The sequence below is a fragment of the Dipodomys ordii genome, unplaced genomic scaffold (genome assembly GCF_000151885.1).
Source record: "Dipodomys ordii isolate 6190 unplaced genomic scaffold, Dord_2.0 Scaffold15, whole genome shotgun sequence".
In the NCBI taxonomy this organism is placed as follows: domain Eukaryota; kingdom Metazoa; phylum Chordata; class Mammalia; order Rodentia; family Heteromyidae; genus Dipodomys; species Dipodomys ordii.
In genome coordinates, this window is record NW_012267231.1 from 9,400,348 (window position 1) to 9,415,770 (window position 15,423).

The window sequence follows — 15,423 nt, forward strand, 5'->3', positions numbered from 1 at the left end:
GGGCGAGGCATTGTATCGAGAGGGCGTGGCATTAGCCTGGGGGCGTGGCGTGAGATAGAAGGGCGGGGCAGGGTGCGGAGGGCGGGGCATCCTATAGAAGGGCGGGGCACGAGGCTGGGGGCGGGGCATGAGGCGGAGGGCAAGGCGAGCGTGGTTACGTTCCGAAGGATTTAGGAAGCGGCCCGCTCTTCTGTTATAATGTCGCCAGACCACTTACTGTACCTAAAGCACAAAGCGACTACGCATCACCCGTGGTGGGGAGGAAGCCCCAAACACTATTTAGAGGAAGCGCAAGCGTGCTCGGGTTGATCCAGTACTGTTTCCGTTTCCTGCTCCGCCCCTGTCCCCGCCTCCAATGGAAATTCTCGCGTTGCCATTGGCTCCGGCTTAGCTGTGGGTCCGGAAGCAGTGTGCGGCGGAACCTTTGGTTCTGAGCTCGGGTTTCCCCGGGCGCGTCTTCGTCGCGCGGCTTCGCGTGGGTTCTCTTCCGGTCGCACGCGGCGCGGTGCGTGGAGGGCTTTGGCTGCCATGGCTCGCCCGGCCTGGCGCCGACGGACCCTGGAACGGTGTCTGCGGGAGGCCGGGAAAGCCACCAGCCGGCCCGAGAGCTTCCTCACGTAAGTGGCGCGGATCCGGGGCCCGGGGGCGGCCTCGGATTTCCCGGGCATGGGTTGCAAATCCTAGGGCCGAACCCGGACTGGGGGGAATGAAAGGGGGGTTTAGATCCTGTTCCTCCAAATCTCAGTCAGTTCTGCTTCCGTGATCTGTCAAGATCTTAGGTTCCCAGTTAGTGCTGTGGACATCGAACCAAGCTCAGGCCTGAAGGCCCAGAGGCCCCCCTCGAATTGCCCGCCGCCCCCCGATCTCTTGAACGCACTAACTTGCTGCTTTCTGTGCAACTCCCCCACTCTCGCGCGCATGACCTAGCATCTTGAGTATTCCGACTATTTTTCCACCCTTCTTTGCCATTGCAATGTTTCGGACTTAATTTTTGCTGAAGGAGTTTAAATAAGATCTCCTAGATCTTCCTAGAGTTCCAACTGTTCGATGCTGTGTGACAGACGTTACATACCCAAATCTGATGGAAAACAGAGTGATAGTTCTGTCGCTCTAGTTACTCGGAGTCTAGACTGCTTCTGTGGTGCCTTCTGCTTTCTCTGTTCTACCTCTGATTCTTCGGCAAGCCCGTTCGTCCTTCCTGTCAGTATTACCTTTATAAAGTAGGTTCTGCGATTCTTCTGTCGCTATATGCACTGCTCTGACTCCCAACAAAAACCTCTGTCCTCCTTTGCTTGGATTGCTACTTCAACCTCTCAATCACCCTACCTTCATTCTTTTTGTGCTGGTCGACTTTCCAGAGTATGTCATCATCATTGCATTTCTGTGTGTGTGTGTGTGTGTGTGTGTGTGCGCGTGTGCGCGCGCGCGCGTGTGGGCATACACGTGTGTGCTAGTACTGGGGCTTAAACTGTCATTTTTTGCTCACATCTCTGATGCTCTACCATTAAGAGCCACATCTTCACTTCTGGCTTTTTGATTGTTAATTGGAGTTCAAAGTCTCACAGACTTTGCTACCTAGGCTGGCTTTTGAACCTCAATCCTCAGATCTCAGCCTCCTGAGTAGCTAGGATTACCAGCATGAGCCAGTGTCAACCCAGCTCATTTCATTTTTTGACCTAAAAATCATCATTCTTTCTTGGTACAGTTAAAGTGGCAGACTCTAACCTCAAAAACCTGCTTAGTTAAGTTTCTCCTAACCTCCTTCACCACAGTGAAGCTGAGGCAGTTTTCTTGTTCAAGCTTTTCAGGCTGGATTCTATCTTGGAGAATTTGTTCTTGCTGGTTATTCCACCCAGAGTACATGTTACTAGCTCTTCGTAACAGTAACCTTTTTAATCTGTCAGGTATCACATTCCCCAGAGATGCTTTCCCCCATTTTTCTAGCCAGAGCAGATGTTGGCCACTAGCTGAATGAATGGAGTAGTATATAATGTAGCTGAGTTGAGAATGTAAGTCTAATTTACTATAGGTCATTATCATTACATAGTTGCACAAAGGAGTTGCCATTCATGTAAGCAGTTTATGAATACAGGACATCTTGATCACTGTCACTGCTTTCAATATTCTCACCCACCCTTCCCCCCTCCCATCCCTACCTTCACTGTTCTTAAATTTTTTTAGGATATGTATTGAATTTTTTTTGTCATTTTAACAAAGGAGTTTATATGTATACCATGCATCTTAATCTGTATCATCCCTTGAACATCTTCACCCCCCTTCGACTCATCCTTTCGCATATTTTTCTTAATTTTGTGGTACATACAATGAATTCTATATTTATCTACTATTCCCCTGGCCCTGTTTCTCTCTTGCAAGTACCCATTTTGTGGTACTTATTTTGTTGGGCCTTGAGTTTTTCTAAAGAATTACACTATCTGAGCTTCCCATAGAGTATATTGTACTTCAGTTAACTCATTTGCAACCACTTTCATACCCGCCAGTTGTTTACTTACAGGTTTATGGGAACTTTGTATCTACCACAAATGAGGGAAAGCATGTAACTTTCTGTTTCTCTGGGTCTGGCTTATTTCACTTAGTATAATTTTTTTTCCAAGTCTTTGCATTTCCTTATGAATATTCTTTATGCAGATATATCTCGTTGTTTTCCTGTCTAAAATCTATACAGTTAACTCAAACATTTAGTTGACATTTCCTATATCAGTCTGGCTCATCAGCAAAATATGATGTTGGGAGCTATAACTTATACTTAAAAATCAATATTTTGCCTGGGCGCTGGTGGCTCGTGCTTGTGATCCTAGCTCTTCTGGAGGCTTATATCTGAGGATTGCGATTCAAAGTCAGCCCAGGCAGAACAGTCCGCTGTGAGACTCTTATCTGCCATTAACCAGCAAAATGGCAGAAGTGGAAGTGTGGCTCAAGTGCAGTGCCAGCTTTGAACTAAACAACCAAGTGAGAACTCAAGCCCCAGTACCGGCACCCACAAAAAATAGTATTTAATTTTTTCACTATTTTACTTTGTATAAGAGTTGGAGTTTTTGTTTTTCTTCTAATTCATAGTGCTGTCATATTATTATGTGTTAATTTCTAACTTAATCCTTTTCCCCAATAGGATTCAAGATGGATTAGCAACAAACTTCACTTCTTTAACAAAAGTTCTTTATGACTTCAACAAAGTACTAGAGAACGGTGAGATCTCCGGGAGTCCTTTACAGAAACTTGTGATAGACAGTTTTGATGATGAGCAGATTTGGCAGCAATTGGAATTGCAAAACAAGCCAGTTTTACAGTACTTCCAGAATGCAGTCAATGAAACGGTGAAAGATGAGGACATCAGCCTTCTCCCTGAGAGTGGAGAGCAGGAGTGTGAAGAGGATGGCTCAGACACAGAGGCTGACGGCCAGGAGGACGTAGAACAAGATTTGGAGGAGGAGGAGCTGTCAGAGGTAGATAATGACAATCCTAAATTGGATGGCAAGGTGAAAAAATCAAGACAACATAAACTCAGGGAAAGCCCCGTGTTCAGTGATGAAGATTCTGACCTTGACTTTGATATCAGCAAATTGGAACAGCAGAGCAAATTGGAACAGCAGAGCAAGGTGCCAAAGAAACTGCCTGGGAAACCATGCGAGAAGTCTGTGGTTGATGACAAATTCTTCAAACTCTCTGAAATGGAGACCTTTTTAGACAAAATGGAAAAAGAAGAGGAAAAAGATGAAGAGGTGGAAGAGGAAGATGTGGACCTTTTTGAAGACATTGATTCTGATGACGAGGGAGAATTGTTTGGAAGTAAAAAACGTAAGGTAAAGTTTGGAGAAAGTAGATTTCCTTCCTCAAATTAGGTGTCTTCCCTACGAAAGTGCCACCAAATTTACCAAAGCCCAAGTGAAATTCTAGATCTAGAAGTTAACTGAAGAAATTAAACTATGTAGCTCAAGAACCATGATCACACATGTGTCCCTCAAACATGTGTTTTCAACAGACACTAAAAATTCTGAAAGCTGGCTATGGTAGTAAACACACCTGTAATCTCAGCACTGGGGAGGCTGGGGCAAGAGGATCATGAATAAGAGGCCAGCCTGGGTGACACAGTGAGACATTGGCTCCAAAACACAAGTGAAAAGGAGAGATTTAATACTGATTTAGGCAGGGGTATTTTTGGAAGTAATTACAGCTCTGAAATAGTGTATTTTTATTTTATGTTTCCAGTTTATATTCCAGTTATTCTTACAGTTTTAGGGAACTATTATTAGTTGCTAGCATTATTCATGACTATTTCTGGTTGGAATTGTTAAAGTCAGAAAACATAGCATTGTTTTTATATGCTGTTTTTGTTTTGTTTTGTTGGTGGTGGTGGTTGTGGGGCTTGAACTCTGGGATTGGGCGCTTTCCCTGAGTTCTTCAGCTCAAGGCAAGCGCTCTACTGCTTGAGCCACAATTTGTTTTTTCCCTTCCCCTCCCCAAATTATACCAACATCAAATACAGTGAAAACAGGGGTTATACCGTGGGGGAGGGACATAGAAAGCAACAAAGAAATCATCTTATAAATATGTTAGAAACAATAGCAAGAGAGAAAAACTATTTGAGTCCTTATCTTGGGGTTCATCTCGCCTAACATCAACTTATTTATATATTTTTATGTCTTCAAATGTTCTTTATTGTTTTAGGCAGGTAAAAGCTCCCGTGATTTGAAATACAAAGATTTCTTTGATCCAGTCGGAAGTGATGGAGACATGGCAAGTGCTGATAGTGATGAGTTGGGTTCAAACAAAGAAGAGGAAGACACTGCTGACGAAGAGGCAGAAGAGGCAGAAGGAAGCATTTCTGAAATGTGAGTAATGCAAATCATCCTCTGCATTGGATGGAATTGCCAGTCATGTGTGTATATGCATAATAGTAATGGATTCTCCAAAGTTAAGACTCCAGGGGTTGGAGGCATGGCTCGGCTCAGGCGGTAGGGTACCTGCCAATGAACATAAAGCATCTGATAGCAAGTTGGAGTCCTAAACTTTACAACTAAATAGTAGCCAAATACTAATGGCTCAAAACTGTAATCCTAGCTACTCAAGAGACTGATATCTGAGGAAGGTGATTCAAGGCCAGCCTAAGCAGGAAAGTCCATGAGACTCTTATCTCCAACTCCCCCAAAAAGACAGAAGGGGAGCTGTGGTTCAGGTGGTAGGGAAACCATCCTTGACCAAAAAGTTAAGGGATAGTTTCTAGGCCCTGAGTTTAAGCAGAAAACCAACCAACCAACCCCCCCCTTAAAGTAAAGTAGTAGATTTTCTACCATCACACTGTCTTAAGATAGCCAGAAGAAAGTCTTTGAATTTAAAGGAACATTGAGGATTATCTCATAACGAAAAATAGCACTAGCAGTAGCAAACCTGTGTTACAGTGAAGGACCTTGGATTTGGATTTGTTCCAGTAAAGCCATGATATTTTTGTGAGCTAAGAGTTTTGGCCAGCCTCAGTGGATTCACCCTGTAATCCTAGCTATTTGGAGAGGCAGAGGTCAGGGGATCACAGTTTTGGTTTTGTCGGTTGTGGGGCTTGAACTCTAGGCCTGAGCGCTATCCCTCAGCTCTTGAGCTCAAGGCTAGAGCTCTGTCACTTGAGCCACAGCTCCACTTCTGGTTTTCTGGTGGCTTATTGGAGATGAGAATCTCACAGTCTTTCCTGCCTGGGCTGGTTTTGAACCACAATCCTCAGATCTCAGCCTCCTGAGTAGCTAGGATTACAGGCTTGAGCCACTTGGGCCCAGCTCACAGGATCACAGTTTTAAGACTGACCAGAGCAGAAAAGTTCAAGAGGCTCCATTTCATCCATTGGCTCAGTGCAGTTGCATGTACCTGTTATCTCCAGTGACACTGGAGGATCACAGTGCAGGCAGGACAGCATAGAGCGAAACCCCACCTGGAAAATAACCCGGCATAGATTGCCTGCTTATTAGCACGTGTGAAGCCTGGAGTTCATTCCCCAGTACCACCAAAAAAAGAATTTTGTGATACAGATTGATGAATCATGCATTTGAATATATTCTGTCTTTACATAGCATCTCACCTAAACAATTCCTGCTATATTCTTTAGTACCTTAATGATTTCAGAAGTTCTGACTATCTGGTGGCAGTTGGGAATAGAAGAGAACATGACTAGATATTTGGTTCATGTATTTCCAGGGAGAGTGGTGTTTTCCTTTGATGAGCATTTTGATTTCCTAGGGATGAAGATAGTGAGTTTGATAGTGAAGATGACAAGCCACCGAAAGAGAGCTTGAAAAGAGTCACCTTTGCTTTGCCGGATGATGACGATACAGAAGGCGGAGAAGTACCACGTGTCAAGGAAGAGGCTGATGACGTTAAATCCTCTTTTGAGAAAAGACAGGAGAAGGTAACTACTAGGACCACGACCCTGGAACTCCCTAATCTATACCTGGGTTTACCTGTTAGAACTGCTTGCCAGCCCTGAAAAAAAAAAAATTATTGCTCTGTATTGTGTGTAGATACCACCAGGAGAGCATCTAATGACTTGTGTACATTTCCTAGCCAATAGCTTTCATTTGGTGACCCAAGTGGGGCTTGAACTCTGGATGTGAATGTCTGTCCTCTTAGCTTCTTCATCCAAGGCTGATGTTCTACCACTTGGGCCACAGCTCCACTTCAGGCTTATTTGGGTTTTTTTTTTTGGAGATAGGAGTCTCATGGACTTTTCTGCCTCAAGCCTCACATTTCAGCCTCCTGAACAGCCTGAGCCACTGATGCCTGGTTGAGTGTCAGTGCTTTTTAAAAGCGTTGTTAAGGTCTTTTGAATCATTGTTTAGAAGTTGGAAATGAGTAGAATTTGGGTATGCCATGGCTTTTCAAATCCATGGGGAAAAGATCTGCAGTTCACTCAAGCAACAGGAAGAGGAACTCGTTAGCACCCTTCTATCTTGGCAAGAGCAGAACAGTTCTTGCTTTTCCATTTTCTCAAATACTACTTTAATACCACTTTAAAATATTACTCGTTCTTTACGTCTGTACTTATCCCCTAAACAAATGTCTGATTTTGTCTTTTTCGTAGATGAATGAAAAAATCGCCTCTTTAGAGAAAGAGTTGATGGAAAAGAAGCCTTGGCAACTCCAGGGGGAAGTGACAGCCCAGAAGCGCCCAGAGAACAGCCTCCTGGAGGAGACGCTGCACTTCGACCACGCCGTCCGCATGGGTAGGCACGGCTGGCCTGCAGGCTTGGCGGCCATGCTTTTTCTTGGGTTTCTCTTGATAGAATCCAATGCTGTTTGTGTCTTCCCAACTCTATTCAGAAAAACTCGATCTAGGCGCCAGTGGCTCATGCCTATAATCCTAGCTACTCAGGAGGCTCTGAGGCTGAGAATTGAGATTCAAAGCCAGCCAGGGCAGGAAAGTCTAGGAGACTCTTAACTCCAATAAACTACCAAAAAATGAGGCAAATGGAGCTGTGGCTGAAGTGGTAGAGTGCTGGCCTGAACAAAAGAAGCTCAGGACAGCGCCCAGACCCTGAGTTCAAGGCCCAGGATTGGCACACACACAAAAAGAAATGCAGATAGCAGTTGCCCTCCACACCGTGACTTAGGAGCAAGGGGTTGGCCGACAAGTTCTGAGGTCTTACTGATTGTGTGGGTCCACGGACCGACTGCAGTTTGAGAATCACTGTGCTGATGTACACGTTCCAGTGAAGGCATGCTGTGTTTCCCTTAGCACCTGTGATCACGGAGGAAACCACGCTGCAGCTGGAAGACCTTATCAAGCAGAGGATACGAGATCAGGTTAGTGACAGTGACATCAAGCTTAACTTAGAGAAAATGATATGAAAGCATTTGGAGAGTGGGAATCATGCTTTCTTTCTTTCTACTTAAAGCCTTAAGACTAGACTGTGTAGAGGCAGGCGGATGGGTGAGGAGAGAGCTAGCCGGAAGCTGTGGCCTGTGCCCGCCCTTCTCTGTCTCGGTGGCCATGTCTGACTTGCAGTGGTCCCATTGTGACCCTTGATCTAGGCACCATAGCCAGTGTGTTTTCTCCAGTGTCCATAACCTAGCAAAGAATTGCTGCCTAAGAACAGATCTGATCTTGTAAACTTAGAATAAACCTAAGATTTATGCCAACATGCGCGGAAGAAATGGCTTTATAACCTTCTCAGCTGCTGCTTGGTGTCTGAAGTAAAGGAGGGGGAGGGCACCCAATCTGAACAGCTGAAATCAAATGAGATACACTCAATAGTGTGTGGAGGAAATGTGGGACTAAGGTTAGTAACCAGAAGAAAGACTCCTTTAAAAAAAGGAAAGAATGTTGGACTTAATGCCACTCTCCTTTTCATAATGCTTATTTTTCGTGACTTGAGAAATCATTCCTCAAGTTGAAAAGTACTTTCTTGGTTTTTTGTTCATTTGGTTTTTTGGTGCCAGTCCTGAGGCTTGAATTCAGGGCACCCACTGACCCTAAGCTTTTGAGCTCAAGGCTAGTGCTCTGTCACTTGAGCCACAGCTCTACTTCCAGCTTTTGGGTAGTTACTTGTAGATAAGTCTCATGGACTTTTCTGTCCAGGCTGACTTCAAACTGTGATCCTCAGATCTCAGCCTCCTAGGATTACAGTCATGAGCTCCCAGCACCTGACAAAAAGGTACTTTGTTTTTGCTATAACTCTTTTTTGTTTTTCTTTTAAGGGTGTACTTAACTACATATTTCTCCTTTTCTTAATGGTTATTATAAAGGTGATGTACAGAGGGGTTACAGTTACATAAGTTAGGTAGTGAGTGCATTTCTTTTTAGACAACATCACCCCCTTCCCTCGCTCTCTCCCAGTTTTTCCCTCCCATTCCAACCCACAAATTGTACAGTTCATTTTCCATGTAGTATCCAGTGGGCACCAGTGATACATTTGTTTGCCATAATTCTCATATGAACCTAGAAACAAATGACTGATTTTGTTGATTTTAAATTCCAACTACCTTTTATATTTCAGGCTTGGGATGATGTTGTAAGGAAAGAAAAGCCTAAAGAGGAAGCATACGAATATAAAAAGCGCTTAACATTAGACCACGAGAAGAGCAAGTTGAGTCTCGCTGAAATTTATGAACAAGAATACATCAAACTCAGCCAGGTAAGAAGACCTCCAGGCAGGATTATGTAGGTTCATTCTCCATTCTTTCTGTTAAGTGGTAGAGTCTGGGCATGACTATCTTCATCTGATGAGATTGACTTTTTTCCCTAAGCAAAAAACAGAGGAAGAAGAAAATCCTGAGCACGTAGAAATTCAGAAGATGATGGATTCCCTCTTCTTAAAACTGGATGCTCTGTCAAACTTCCACTTCATCCCTAAACCGGTACGTGTGTGAACCCTTCAGGATGCAGACACAGCAGAAATGACCCTCACTGAGTTTTTGTGCGATGATCCCTCCTGTCGGCACAGAGCCCACTCTGAGCCTTGTCAAGTCCCACACACAGGGCCTTGCTGTCCACAGCATGATGCTCCTTTGTCTGGCCCAGCCCTTCTCCCTGTCACTGACTGACCCAGGCTGGGTTCAGCACCTGCCTGATCTAGAATCCTCAGCCCCTTCTCCCACCCTGGTGGTACTTGCTTGCCTGTTGCTTTTGGCTCTCCTTTGTGGAGTCTGAAAGGAACTGAGTAGTAGTCTAGGAATCGAAAACTTGAAACGGTTTCTGCTGCTCACTGGCTTTGTGATAGGCAAATCATTTCCGCTGTCCAGAGAGGTCCCTTCCAAGATCCGTTCTGATTTGTTGATGGCTAGGTGCTTGTTTCTGGACCAATATTTTGTCTTGTTGCACAGAAAACAAGCTGTTAAACTGTTGCTTTTCAAGCTGTTAAACTGTTGCAAAAACTTGCAGTGGTGGGAACCATTTTTAGAGCCCCAGGTGCCTGGAATTAACTGTCCAGGGATGAGTGGGATTGCTGGAGCCTTCTTGGCCAGCACTTCTTACTGAGGGAGTTTTTCTGAGATGACCTGAGTCCTCCAGCCTGGCAGCCTGACAGCTGCTTCCTCTGGCTTCCATGTTCCCCTCTGTCCGCCCTGGTGAGCCACCCAGATGCCCTGGTCTTCTGGATTTTGAGCAGGCTCAGGCCCTCCCCTCCTGGCACATTCTCAGGGAGCTCTACCTCTGCTCTGTTCTCTGCACCTTGGCCCCTCCCCTCTCCCCTCAGCTGCACACCTGCCTCTCTGCTCCTTGCCGACTTTCCCTGCCCTTTGTCTGGAGCAGTGTGCCCCCTCCCTCCTCCCTGCATTTGTCCCTGCCCGATTGCCGTTGTTGGCTGGTGGTTCATCATCTCTACTCTTCTTCCCCAAGTGAGTACAAACTGTGCCTGCCCCAGCGCAGAGCCTGAGCAGCAAGCCCTCAGTCAGAGTTTCAGAATCTTGTGGGTTAAAGGAACAAATGCACTTGTGTCTACTTGCCCCACTTCAAAAGTGGTTCCGATCTGTTCTTCAGAAAGAAAAATGATTGTCCCAGTGGGTTGTCCCCACTGTTGACTTTTTCATACTCAGGTCTGCAGTTTACCTGCTGTCTCCACACACTGCATGTACCAGCCACCAGCCACCCTTTCCCATTGTGTTTTGGACCGTCTCCACTCCCTCTCTCTTCCTTTTTAAACTATAGAATGGAACACGGTGTTCCTAGTCAATAATTGAGCCGGGTCCTGTGGGGGAAATTCTTTTCTTCCCACTGGCATTTTTCTCTTCCTTGGGATCCGGGATCCTGTCGTGTTTCTGGGTCCCTCTTATTCTCTATGAAGTTTCCTGAGGCGAATACCTCCCTGGTGACATCACTGTGGTAGGAAATGAGTGGGCAGAGGCTGGGTGACAGGCTCTGTGGGCGCGTGGATCTCAGCCTTCCCCTCCGCTTCTCAGCCACTTCCTCACATGGGCTCAACCGTCATCCTCAGGGGGACATGCAGGAATGCAGCATGAGGAACATAAGCCATTGTCCTGGCCAGCATGAGACACGTTTGTAATTTCTGCGTGTCCTGGGCAATTTCCTCACAAACAGAAGAAACCAACCTAGCAGAACACCAAATAGCTCAGCCCTTTTTGGTGTTGTGTGCTTCCCTCCTTCCTTTGTTCCCATTTATGTTGAAATTCTCCCAGTTTTTCATGTTAGTCCAGTGCCATTTTGTATAAAGATATTCTGGGAGCTGGAAGATGAGAAATGCTGTTTTATCAAGTGGTCTGTCATTTTACTCATTCCCTCTCCAATTCCCCCATGAAGGCCAGATGAGATTCACAGAAACCACTATGCTAAGGGCTCTCTGACTGCCTCTAATGAGCACTGTGTCTTCCAGCCTGTCCCTGAGATCAAGGTTGTGTCGAATCTGCCGGCCATAACCATGGAGGAAGTGGCCCCGGTGAGCGTCAGTGACGCGGCTTTGCTGGCCCCAGAGGAAATCAAGGTAAGAACTTAGCCAGTGTTGAAAACTCACCCTGCTTAGAAGTCGGTTTGTTACAGCCAGATCTCTAGTCCTGTCATCTCCCTTGAGTGCGCAGCTTTTATTCTAGTTCGTTCAAGTGGGTTTTAGGTACAGTTGGCCTTCCATACCTGTGAGTGTGACATCTGTAGATTCAGCTAGCTGTGGATCAAAAATAGACCAAAAACAAAAAAAAATCACATCTGTCCTGAATATATACACAGGTAATTTTTTTCTTGCTGTCATTCCTAAATATAGTATAGCAACTAGGACATAGGATTTATATTTCATTAACTATATTATAAGTAAACTTGAGAATGATGTAAATTATAGGCGAAGCCAGGCACTGTGACCTGCCCCTGGATCTCAGTTGCTCAGCCCACTGAGATTAGGGGGGATTGTAACTTGAGTGCAGTAGTGCATATCTCATCCCAGCTATGTGGGAAGTGTGAATAGGATTGTTGTTCAGGTCAGTCCTGAGCAAAAAAAGAAGCCAGATCCTTAGGCCAGGTGCTGGTGGCTCATGCCTGTAATCCCAGCTCCTCAGGAGGATGAGATCTGAGGTTCTGAGGTTCAAAGCCAAGTCGGGGCAGGAAAGTCTGTGAGACTTTATCTCCAGTGAACCAGCAGAAAACCAGAAGTGGTATCTGCCCTTACTTCAGACTACTTCTCCGTGTGTGTGTGTGTGTGTGTGTGTGTGTGTGTGTGTGTGTGTGTGTGTGTGTGTGTGTGTGTGTGTGTGTGTGTGTGTACCAGCAGAAAACCAGAAGTGGTATCTGCCCTTACTTCAGACTACTTCTCCGTGTGTGTGTGTGTGTGGGCACTATCCCTGATCTTTGTGCAAACCTAGTGCTCTACCACTTGAGCCACAGCTTTTTGCTACATCAAATGGAGGTAAGAGACTCAAAGACTTATCTGCAAGCTGTCTTTGGACTGCAGTCCTCAGATCTCAGCCTCCTGAGTAGCTAGGATGACAGGCGTGAGCCACGGGTGCCAGCAAGCTTCCCCCTTCTCTGTGCTTCTCTCATGGTCTCTAGGACCCCATTAGCAGCCCAGAGCGAGGCTGTGCACCTCACGCGTGCACGCTGCCCCAGCTGTCCCCGCTGGCTCTCCATTTCCTTCAGCTCTGTGCTGTTGCTGAATCTGCCCTGCCCAAGAACACATTCAAGTTTGGAGTTAGAAAGCAGAAAGCTCTAGTGCAGGCCTGGCACTGCCCACCCTCTTCGCCTCCAGGCGAAGATGTGAAGTTAGATTTAATTGGTGTGTTGGGGGTTGTTTTCTAATAGGAGAAAAATAAAGGTGGAGATCTAAAAACTGCTGCTGAGAAAACAGCTACAGACAAGAAACGGGAACGGAGGAGAAAGAAACTCCAGAAGCGTTGGAAAATAAAAGAGAAGGAGAAGCGGCGAAGGTTGTTGGAGAAGAACAACCCAGATCAGGCAGGCAAATTCAGCAGAGCAGCGGCTTCCGAGAAGCTAAAGCATCTGACCAAGACCGGCAAAGTGGCCTTGTTAAAGGTAAGGGTGGGGAGGGAGGAGGGCTGCGGGGGCTGGGGGTGTGCGGTGTCCACTGACTCCTCTCAGGCCACAGCCTGGGGTCGCCCACTGCGGGCCCCAGTGGTGACTTGCTGTGTGCTTCTGGGGTGAGCCCAGAGGGCTGACAGCAGTTTCCTTGTACTTCTTTCCCCCACAAGTTACAAGAATGTTGTAGCAGAAAGTACAGAAAACCTTTTTTTTTTTCTCTTTCTCTCTTTTTTCTGGTGCCAGTCTTGGGGCTTGAACTCAGGGCTTGGGTGCTGTCCCTACTCTTTTTTTGTTCAAGGCTGGCACTCTTACCACTTGAGCCACAGTGTCACTTCTGGCTTTTTTGATTAATTGGAGGTAAAAGACTCATGGACTTTCTTCCCTAGACTGGCTTTGAACCTTGATCCTCAGATTTCAACCTCCTGAGTAGCTAGGATTACAGATGGAAGCCACAGGCACCTGGCTCAGAGAATCTTTTATGCAAACTGCTTGAGTTCTTTATAACCCTAGTAGTTAGTCATTTATTCTTCTATACTGTGCTGTAATATTATACTTGAGGTTTCCCCACTCATAAGCATATTTGCAGCTCGTGTATTTTTGTTTTTTATGGCAGGATGAACGGAAAGACAAGGCCTTAAAGTCTTCCCAAGCATTCTTCTCTAGACTACAAGATCAAGTAAAAATGCAGATCAATGATGCAAAGAAACCAGAAAAGAAAAAGAAGAAAATGCAGGATATTTCTGTTCACAAGTTAAAGCTGTAATATATTGGAAATATATTGTATATATAAATGTGTAAGCTTATGATCTGTCGTCTGAGACCTTTCTTTGCGTGATGGTCACTCTTTGAGGTTTCCACAGTGTGCAGTGATAGAGTCTGCAGTGCATTTGGAGAGATTGCCTGGGTGTCTGGCATGCTGAAGACCTGGCGCTGGCAGAACTGTTCACACACATCCCCATGGTCCCAGCCTGCCCAGAGGCCAGGCCGCTGTGGGCACGCTAGCGATGTGGGCTGGCCAGCAGGCGGAGGACACAGTGGGCAGAGCCAGCCTCTCGGCACACCAAGTGGCTCTTACCTGCAATGAACCACCAGAAAACTGCAAGCAGCACTGTGGCTCAAATGGTGGAGCACCACCCTTGCACAAAAAGAGCTCAGGGACAGTGCTCAGGTTCTGAGTTCAAGTCCCACAACCAACAGAAGAAAAAAACTGTCCAGAGTGAGATGCTTAGTTGCATATATGCAATGCAGCCCGTAAGTCCAGCTGGGTAGAGAATGAGAGCAAAACTCAGCGGAACCCTTGTACTTTTTTTATTTGGTAGAGTTGAGATTTGAACTCAGGACCTCTTCACTTACCAGCTCCTCTCTGCTTTAGTTACTTGTGTGGATAGAGTCATGTTTTTCACAACCTGGCTTTGAACTACTTTCCGAAGCCTCCTTTGTAGTTGTGCTTACGGTGGCCACCTCCATGCCCACCTATTATTAACACAGGAGTCGCATGAGCTTTTTTGCCCAAGCTGTCCTCCAACCTGGATACTCCTGATCTCCCCCAATCCAGAAGCTGGAGTTACATCAGTGTGAGTCACCACTCCTGGATTTCCCTTCTGGCTTTTCATCTGCAGAAACTAATCAGTGGGGAAAGAAGATCGTGTTGGTTTCTTTATCAATGCAGAAGCTGGTTGTGGCAGGATGGAACCAGGTTATGTGGGGCTGGAAGAAACATCCATTCTCTTGGTTTGCTTGGGCTACTATAACAAAACCACCAAATTGGGACAATTTATGGACAATAATTTGCTTCTTCCAGTATCGGGTTCCAGGGAGTCTAAGACAAGCCATTATTACATTTGGTGTCTGGTGTAGGGCTGAGGCTCTGCTTCAAGATGGCACCCTGCTGTTGCATCTTTTGGCAAGTCCTGCTCCTTGGGAGGCTGAGATTTGAGGATCACCATTCAAAGCCTGAGACCTTTTAATCTCTATTTAACATGCTAAAGAGCAGGAAGTGGAGCTGTGGCTCAAGTGGTAGAACACTAGCCTGGCATAAAGAAGCTTAGGGATACTGGCCAGGCCCTGAGTTCAAGCCCCAGGACGGGCACAATAAAACAAAAGACTAATTATATCTGCAAGGGTTCTACCCTTGGCTAAACCGCCCCCTCTATTACACTGGTCAGTAAATTGGGGGCCCAGAACATTTGGGGGCCAACATTTATTTACATTTAGCTCCCCATCAATACAGAAATGCAACGTCCCAACTTCTAGACCAAGTAGAATTCTCTTTCTTCACTAGTCTACTCAGCAAAAATCATTTTTTCGAAAGAATTCCCTGGTTTCCCGAAACCTGTGAAGTTTTCATTTCCCTGGGAGTTGCTATTTTGGCAATTCTTTTAAAATTGTGGTTTTCCAGTCTCCATGTAATTCTCTTTCCCTTATTATTTCATAAGAGTTCATATAGATCA

The 15,423-nt window shown here is 45.8% G+C and overlaps 1 protein-coding gene across 1 annotated transcript; it reads left to right on the forward strand.

Moving 5' to 3' along the window:
- The first annotated feature begins 502 nt into the window (after positions 1-502).
- On the forward strand, positions 503-13,776 carry Mphosph10 (M-phase phosphoprotein 10 (U3 small nucleolar ribonucleoprotein)). Its single transcript, XM_013012146.1, has 11 exons — positions 503-617; positions 3,131-3,821; positions 4,687-4,850; positions 6,241-6,409; positions 7,082-7,223; positions 7,736-7,803; positions 8,997-9,134; positions 9,247-9,357; positions 11,328-11,435; positions 12,737-12,967; positions 13,587-13,776. The coding sequence occupies exons 1-11, from the start codon at positions 529-531 to the stop codon at positions 13,734-13,736; spliced, it is 2,061 nt and encodes a 686-aa protein (XP_012867600.1). The 5' UTR covers positions 503-528; the 3' UTR covers positions 13,737-13,776.
- The last annotated feature ends 1,647 nt before the right edge of the window (positions 13,777-15,423 follow it).

Bases quoted from the DNA above. Each gene is read 5' to 3' on its own strand.
- Mphosph10 (XM_013012146.1), top strand. From the start codon at position 529: ATGGCTCGCCCGGCCTGGCGCCGACGGACCCTGGAACGGTGTCTGCGG. The intron at 7,224-7,735 runs GTAGGCACGGCT...TGTTTCCCTTAG, and splicing joins CGACCACGCCGTCCGCATGG to CACCTGTGATCACGGAGGAA. The intron at 12,968-13,586 runs GTAAGGGTGGGG...TTTTTATGGCAG, and splicing joins GCAAAGTGGCCTTGTTAAAG to GATGAACGGAAAGACAAGGC.